Genomic DNA, 9,213 nt, shown 5'->3' on the forward strand with positions numbered 1-9,213 from the left:
GGATGTAAAAGTATATACTTCCTCCATTTTTTTTTTACTTCCAACAGTTTGACTTTTACATTATTCATATGTGCCACTTTGACTAGTTTGTATGATTTATAGCTAAGCAATAATATGGTTATGTGAGATTTTGTTAGTTAGATTTGTCTCTAGTTACACTGTTTTAATATCACATGTTTATACTTTTTATGTATTGGTGATTAAAAATATTAGCGGTTGAAATAATGCATCGACAAGCGTGAAAATTGAAATTTCGCAAGTAAAAAAAAAAAGGAAGCATAATTAAGTAAACATATCAATGCCCTCAAAGGTCAATTTTGTACCTTAACAACGACCAACAACTAAGTTAACCAAACATATTTCTTAAAAGTCAATTAATCAAACAACCAATATAAAAAGACAATATACACGAACCAACCGGCCAAGAGAAATAACATAGATAGCCAACAACCAACAGGTGCCGGTTGCACCAAGTATAATTGTGAAATTTCGAAACAGTATGAAATGGGCCTGCGCAACCCGAACAAGGAGGAGGAGAGTTTGGGCCACAAACAAGGCTTTGGAGCTTCCATACTAAAACCAATTGGCAATAGTAGGAGGTACTCCTCTACCTTATAAAGTGAAACCATCTCTTCTCTTTCTCCAATGTAGGACACTCATAAGTGGGTTACAATGGGATTCAACAATAATTGTGTTCATGTCGATGGTCCTTCATTATCAAGGGCACGATGGTTCATTCGATTTCTCATTCTATTTCTTCGTTTTGTTAATTTCGTATCCTTGTAAACACACAATGTTTCTAACACCTTCCACCAACATCGTTGGTTTCAGTGAGTTTCAAGAATAGAGAAACTAGGAATATGAAAAATGAAGTATATGAGACGCATAAATTTAAAATTAAATTTCAGTTTTTTATTAAAAAAAAAAAAAAGGGTTAACTAGGCAATTTTAAGTTCAGTTACTGCTTGGCTCAACTTTTGATCTTGTGTTAGCATGCATGGGCTGAAAAAATGAAAGTATAATTCCATTTTGAACCTTATGTTCGAAGTACTTTGTAGCTCATAAGCTTTTTACAATGTTTGTACTACCTGTCTCATATTCCTCGACCCGTTTCTTTTGGGTATTGAGTCGTAACATTAGCTTAGCTTGTTATATTGCTTGAGAACTAGCTTAGCTGGTTAAGGTATAGCTCAAGATAGTATTTGTTTATTATGCAAACATTCATAATATATAAAACTCTAAGGGTTAACTATAACCATGGTTAACATTTCCTAAAAGATATTTATATAGGATGCACAATAGAATAGCACCTTGGTAATATTTTTAAGGCTAAATTTATTAAGGAAAATGCTATACATAGCCCTTAGGGCTACATATAAGCATTAAATTTACGCTTGAAAATCGTAAAAAGTTCAGAAATCATAAAAATATAAACACTAATTACAAAGATTTATGCATGTTTTTTGTCATGAATTCCTAATTTTATACAATTTCTAAGAGTGAATTTAATGCTTGGCTACATATAGCATTACCCATTTAATTTATTAATTACTTCTATTTGCAACTTTTTTTTTTTTTTTTTAACTTTTTACATTGCATATAAACTAATAAAAGTACGGAATAGTATTTTCCAAAGATACATCTAGAAGAATGTCTTCTCATTTTCTCAAGGAAAATCCAAGACATTGAATGTTGATTATTCAATAATTTGAATTTCTTGGAAGTTTACTGTTTAGAGCCCAACAGATCTTTGTACTAGTAGGGTCCAACAAAAAAAATCGACCAACAAAACAACTGCATTTTTCAAGCACATTGCAATATTAGAGATATAATAACGTTTTAAAGTTTGCTACTTGCTTGGGTTTTTTTTTTTTTTATTATAGTGACTTTTCCTACTGAAAAAGACTTTGTATCATACAATATAAAATTAAATAAAGACCAAATGAATGGTACTATAGACTAATACATACCTAATTAAAAATTTAAATTAAATAAAGACCAAATCAACTTTTATTGTACTCCGTGCATAGGATTTTTGTTAAAATTATCTTTAACGCCAATGGTTTTGAATAAATAGGATTACCTCATAGTTTTTTTTTTTTTTTAAAAAAATCACTATCATAAAATAATTTATTATTAATATTTTACATAATGATGTAACCAATTATAAATCTATAACTAGTGTGTGTCCCGCGCGATCCCCGAAGGTGCTATTTTGTACTGAACTTTTTTAATTTGATAATTATGTCCATCTGAGTGTGATTCGGGCGTTACCTCGAATGTTATGGTTTTTTACTTCATATGTATTTATTTTCTAATCTTGTGAAAAATAAATAAATTAAATAACCTCTAATTTGAAAGGAAGATATAATGTTAATTATGTGAAATTTAAAACACTAATAAAAGCTAGTTGAGATGGTAAGTGTAAAACCTTTATTTGTTGGAGGTTGCGGGTTCGAATCTAGATCAAACCATAATTTCATCTACGTTGAAGAGTGCCACGTGGCACCGTTTCTTTAAAAGGAACGTCTTTTAATAGATAGTATAGATATCCTCTAAAAACTTCATAACTTTAACCAACTAACTTACATTATCACATAAATACATAATACAAACATTAAGCATTCACATCATTCAACGTGATTGTTATGAGAAATGATGTGACTTTTAGGCCTTGTCTTTAGCTCACATAACTTGTTAACAAACCTAGATAAGGCTTTGGAAGAACTTCCAGTCTCACTTAAAGCCTCTAATGCATTACTTTGTAATTTGACGATCTTTTGTCTACTAGCTTCGTCTTGATTAGCCGAGTTGGCTAAGATTCGAGCCAAGTCGCATGGATCTGGAACCGTGTTAGATCCCTCACAAACTCTAACCCCAACTTTCAAGTAGTCCACTAGCAATGTTGCATTTGAAAATTGATCGGCACTAAATGGCCAAGCAAGCAACCTTACACTAGCCATGATTCCTTCAAGAATAGAGTTCCACCCACAATGAGTCAAGAATGTGCCAACGGCCCGATGCCTCAATATCAAAACTTGTGGAGCCCACCCTCTTATGACAATCCCTCGACCTGCCATACGATCCTCAAATCCGGTCATGACCGTCTCACGGTCTCCTTCCATTTGCCTAGTCGTGGCATGGTCCCTTATTGGCCAAATAAATCGAACCCCACTTCTTTCCAATCCTTCAGCAATCGCCTCAATTTGTTGACTTGTTAGTATAGCTTGGGTTCCAAACGACACATAAACCACCTCATTATCTCGGCATGTGTCAAGCCAAGCCAACATCTTATCCACCTCAATCGAACTAGCTCCACCTCGATCCTTGTACCCCTTAGCGGGAACCAATGGGCCCACATCCCAAATCCGATCATCGTAACCCATACTACCTCTCAAATGGTCCAAATAAACTCTTTCCAACCCATCAAAAGAGTTAACCACAAGCCCCCAACTAGCCATATTATCCCAAAACCCTTCCTTAATCAACTCCAAATCCGGGTCCCCTTCCACGTAAGACCTATAAACAGGGGACAGCTGCCACCAAGGGTATTTCGGACAACTCGGTACATCCTCAAACAAAACGTCACCGTTTTGATCCCCTCCTTTAGGCATATTCTTCCAAAGTGAATAAATAACGGATAAAGCCATACCCCCCGACGGAGAAAAAACGACGCGTTTAACCCCCATCTCAACCGCAAAACGATGCGTCCAACCAAGAAACATATCCGAAATAATCGCCACAGGAGGACTTGGATGAGATTCGAACCAGTGACCTATCGGATCCCGCCATCTCGCCAGAGCAGGTATAATCTGCCGGAAACTCGCCGGCGGTAAGTCCTTGGTATTCTCTTTTCCGGCGGGAATTCCGGGAGCCGAAGGAAAGGGTAATACAAGAGGGGTAATATTGGAAGGAAAAAGAGTAAGCAAAGGAGATAATAGAGGAAGGTTCATAGGGGTGGTTACGACGGTGATGGTAAGGCGGCGCGTGGATAGAAGGTGGTGCGTGAGATCTAATAATGGTATCATATGACCTTGTGCAGGGTACGGGATCACCAAGATATGAGTTGTTTCGGGTTCGGTATCGGTTCCGGTTCCGATTTCGGGTGCCATTTGTGTACCTAATAGAGGAAAATGAGAGATGAATGAATAATAATAATAATGGTGGAAATAAAATGGGAGGTCCTTATATTAGGGAGTAGGTGATTGAGTGAATGAATGAATGGTGGGTATTTAAGTAGGGTTGCAGAAGAATAATAATGGAGGAATGAATGAATGGATGAATATAAAGCGTTTCAATAAAGGTTGGAAAGTTTGATGGAAATGATGAAATTATTGGTTGAAATGGATCGTGATTCATGAATGTGTTCACTATTCAGTGGTTAGTCCAAATATAATAAAGTGAGTTGAATGATGTACGAAAGTTTGTAGTGTAATAGCTTTTTTGACCTTTATGTATACGAGGGAGCCGTTGATTGTGGTCGTCTATGAAAATCTTAGTTTAACTTACAAAGTATGGATTTTGTTGAGCGGTATATTTGGATAATTTAGATTATAATCATTGATTAAGATACTACTACTTTTAGGAACAATTTGATGGAGCTGTGTGTGATGGTTTAGTATGGATTTTCATCTTATTACTCCGTAAAAAATAAAATATATTGCTAATTCTATCACCCTTAGACGTGAATAATGAAAATTGGGTTTTCTATAATTTCAATTTCATATTGACGATCCGACAAAAGGAAAAAGATACAGCAATTTCATTTTGATTCTATTATATCCATTCTAATCAAGGTAATCTACATCATAGTCAACATTATATTATTTTAGATAAGAAAAGCTATATTATGCAAAGAAATATGCTTTGTTGTTTGTTAGACGAAAAACTCTTGGCACGTAAGCTATATTAGGTCCATTTAATATTGCTTGACTTGTTTCACTACCTTGTGCTTAATAAGTTGTAAGTTAAACCCTTTGAAATTAAAAATTATTTTCTAAATGTTCACAACTTTTAGCATCTACTAATAAGGTCTTGGTTTAATTAGTTTAAAAATAAGGGCCAACTTACTCCTTTAGTCCTTTGAAATTTGTATTGTACTTGCGTTTTATTTGGACCAAATACAATTATAAACATCTATTATTATTAGTATATGTCCTCCGTTCTCTTTTGCTTGGAATACTTTGACTTTTAAGTTTGTCAATGCATATAAGATTAACCCGTTGTATTTAGAGGTGTTCGCGGTCGGTTTAGGACATAACCCAAACCAAATTGTAATAACACGGTTTGACATTTTCTTGAACTAAACCACAATAATGTCAAACCGGACAATCTTCTCTCGAAAGAACATCTCAATAAGACAAAAAGTATGCTATTCCAATTTCCAAATGATGACAAACGTATAGTTTTATTAGTTAATTATAATTCAAATCCATATTTCTAATTAAAAAGTTAATAGACAAACTTACAAAGTCTATCACTAAAACATGCAAAGTAATATAGACGACTACTTGTTTTTTTTTTTGACACGATTACTTGTTACATAGTACGTATTCAATGAAAAAAGAATTATTATAGGCTTCAATAAAACAAAGTAGAGGCTTTTCCTCTAAAAAAAAATGAAGAAAAAAAAAAACTGACTTAACTAACTAATAAAAATTCATTTCATCATAATTATAAAAAAAAAATCAAAATCAAGAAAGGTTTCTCAAAAAAAAAAAAAAAAAAAAAAAAGGAAAGAAAAAAAAAAGAAAAATTCAAAATCAAGAAAGGGCATTTTCTATTTCTTGATCTTGATAACTAACTTAACTAACTACTACAACAAATGGATAAATTGAAGATTAATCGGTTTGTAAATATAATGGTTTGGATATTTGTAACAACCAAAATACCAAATACTAACCATTATAAATACCCTTTTACACCACCATTCTAATTCATTTCATCAACTCATTCGATTTCCACGTACTTCTCCAAAATTTCCTTCTGTTTTTCCTCCAAACACAACTTCATTAATTAGCTTGATTCCATTGCAATTCTTTCTTTAGTTCTGTCCTGCTGTTGTCATTAACTAGAAGTAATGGCAGGTTCGAGTTCAAGCGGAGGAGACGACGATTATAAGGTTAGGGAGACAGATTCTACAGGGCGATACACAAGGTACAGTAAGCTGATTGACGAGGGCCATCTTAAAGAAGTTTATTTGGGATATGATAAGACTAATCGCAGAGAAGTTGCTTGGTGCAAGAAATTTCTTAGACATAATAATCTTGATACTTTGATTACAGAAGCTAAGTTGTTGAAGAGTTTAAATCATCAGAATGTAATCAAATGCTACCATTATTGGTGTGACCCAGATACCAAAGTTGAGTTTAACATGATTACTGAGCTTTATGATGGGAATTTGAAGGATTACATTCAGAAACATCAGGTCAAAGAAAACAGTCCAGCAATCAAGAATTGGTGTCAACAGATTCTGACAGGGCTTGATTTTCTTCACAGTCAAGATGAACCGATTTTTCATAGTAATCTCAAGTGCGAAAACATCTGTGTTGTTGGAAATTCAGGCACGATTAAGCTAGGAGATTTGAATGTCGCGAAGATTCTTGCACCCAAGAGTAGTCGTGAGTATGGTGCTGTTATTACTCGAACGATAGAGCGGTCTGAGATATACTGTGTTGGGCTGTGCGCGCTGCAGATGGTGAATAAGGATGCTGCAAACAGCACATCGCGATTAATGGATATGAAGCTATTGAGAAAGGTACAGGACCAAGGGCTTAGGAGCTTCATTGAGGAGTGTGTTGCTGATCTTGGAACTACAGTTACTCAACTCCTGAAACACCCGTTTCTTGTGCCGAGGAATGCGCCTTCTGGCAGCACATCAGTACCACCTGCTTGGCCCTGGCCTACAATTCAACTGCAGCCTGCTACCATCACTAGTGCAGCTGCAGAGTCTGAAGGTGCTATCGACGACAGTAACACAGCTGCTGCTTCTGAAGATGCCCAACTGATGCCAGAGTCTGAGGGTGCTACTGACGACAGTAACACAGCTGCTGCTTCTGAAGATGCCAGACTGATGGCGGAAAGACTCGCAGGGAAGGAAGGTGAAACGTCTGATGGGAGTGATTAAGATGAGGGAAGTGGCAACATACAGGAAGACAGAGTATAGTTGCTTCAGAAATCTGTTAATTCTTGGCATGTCAGTAGCTTATTTCTAGACTCATTAGTTTGATTGTTTAGTTCAAAATTAGACTCGTTTATGTCATAAATTTCTCAATAAATCTAGGTATGTTAGTGATACTTAGTGTGTCAATAAGTTTGATTTCTCAGTTTTAGGTCCAACTGAGATTTATTTTTTCATTTCTTGATTAATTTTCGTTGTAATTGTGTGATTTAGACATATGAACATTGGTGTGTTAGTCATAAGATTTTAATAAAAACAGAGAATGCAATTTGTTTTTCTTTCTATATAATTAGTATCTTCTATGTCCATTTTCTTTTACTGTTCAATCCTTTCATCTCTTTACTACTATAAACTCGGGCTATAAATTTATGTCACCAGAATTCTTTAAAAAAAGTGTTCAATTAAAGCAGATCAAGTTAGTATGACTAATTAGGGTAAGTTCACTAGAATTCTTTGATTATAGTGTTCAACTTGAGCTAGCCGGGTCAAGTTAATAGGACTAATTAGGGTCAAATCATAAAAATAAGTATGGTTTGAGTGTTTGACATTTCTCGAACCAAATCAAATCGTAAAAATACACAGTTTGACATTTCTCGAACCAAACCAAATCTTAAAAATACGGTCTGATATTTCTCGAACCAAATCGTAAAAATACGGTTTAACATTCCTCAATCTAAACCAAACCGTATTAATGTCAAATCGGACAATCTTTTTTCTAAAGAACATCTCAACTTGATGGATTGTACGTACTCAAAGAAAAAAGAAAATAGGCTTCAATAAAACAAAATTAGAGGCATCAAAATAAAGATTTATTTTTTAAATAAAAATCAAAATCAAGAAAGGGCATTTTCTATTTCTTGATCTTGATAACTAACTTAACACACTACTACAACAAATGGATAAATAATTGAATATTAATCAGTTTGTATATATTATGATTTGGATATTTGTAACAACCAAATACTAACCATTATAAATACCCTTGTACACTACCATTCTAATTCATTTCATCATCAACTCATTCAATTTCAACGTACTACTCCAAAATTTCCTTCTTTTTTTTCCTTTAAACACAATAAAAAATTCCGTCCATTAGAATCAACTTGATTCCATTACAAATCTTTCTTTAATTCTGTTTTGCTGTAGTTATTAACTAGTAATGGCGGCTTCGAGTTCACATGGAGACGATGATACGACAAGGCAATACACACAGTACGATAACATCATTGAACAAGACGTATCGAAAGTAGTTTACAAGGGATTAGACAGGGTTAATAACAGAGTTATTGCTTGGGCTAAGAAGAATATAACAGAGGAAAATTTTGATTGTTTGATGGATGAAGCTCATGATTTGAAGGATTCTGACCATGCTAGTATTCTGAAATGCTACGATCATTGGGTTGATCCAAACTCGAACACGGTTGACATGATTACTGAGTTATATTTTTGTAATTTGAGAGATTATACCAGGAATAATCGCTTGATTTTAGATAGTACTACATTGCCTATAATCAAGATTTGGTGTCGACAGATTCTTGAAGGGTTACATTATCTACACGAACGAAGTCCGGCGATTATTCATCAGAATATTAGGTGTGAAAACATTGTTGTTGGAGTAACAGGCTCAGTTAAGATAGGAGATCTGAATGAAGCCGCGTTTATGGGTTGGGATGTACCCGTTTCTCCTGAAGCTAGTGCTGATCTTTGTGATGTTTCGCGGTCTGAGATATACTATTTTGGGATGACCGTGTTACAGATGCTGACTAAGGAAAATGTGGAGAGTAGGCCGGTTGGTTCGCGTGTAATGCCTGCTGAACTGAAAAGAGTGAAAGATCAGCAGCTTAAGAAGTTCATTCAGAGGTGTCTGATTCCTACAACTGTTATGACTACTGTAACTGATCTCTTGAATGATCCGTTTCTTGCACCGAGTGTGAGGGTTCCTGTGAATGATCAGAGGGATGTATTGCTACTGCCGTCTGCTAGGGAAATTGACAGAGAGCGTGGGAGATTCACATTAGGAGGACAAATTTTGA

At 34.9% G+C, this 9,213-nt stretch overlaps 1 protein-coding gene and 1 pseudogene across 1 annotated transcript; one reads left to right on the plus strand and one right to left on the minus strand.

Annotated features, from left to right (window-relative positions):
* Positions 1 to 2,502: 2,502 nt before the first annotated feature.
* On the minus strand, positions 2,503 to 4,295 carry LOC145598132 (UDP-glycosyltransferase 89B2 pseudogene; annotated as a pseudogene).
* A 1,784-nt stretch (positions 4,296 to 6,079) lies between these two features.
* LOC145597057 (putative serine/threonine-protein kinase WNK6) lies at positions 6,080 to 7,126 on the plus strand. Its single transcript, XM_081653235.1, has one exon. It carries the CDS (start codon positions 6,080 to 6,082, stop codon positions 7,124 to 7,126), a length of 1,047 nt encoding a protein of 348 aa, XP_081509361.1.
* The last annotated feature ends 2,087 nt before the right edge of the window (positions 7,127 to 9,213 follow it).

Source organism: Chenopodium album, chromosome 20, assembly GCF_948465745.1.
Source record: "Chenopodium album chromosome 20, dcCheAlbu1.1, whole genome shotgun sequence".
Classification (NCBI taxonomy): Eukaryota; Viridiplantae; Streptophyta; class Magnoliopsida; order Caryophyllales; family Amaranthaceae; genus Chenopodium; species Chenopodium album.

Excerpts from the sequence above, each read along its gene's own strand:
- LOC145597057 (XM_081653235.1), top strand. The coding sequence starts at position 6,080 with ATGGCAGGTTCGAGTTCAAGCGGAGGAGACGACGATTATAAGGTTAGG.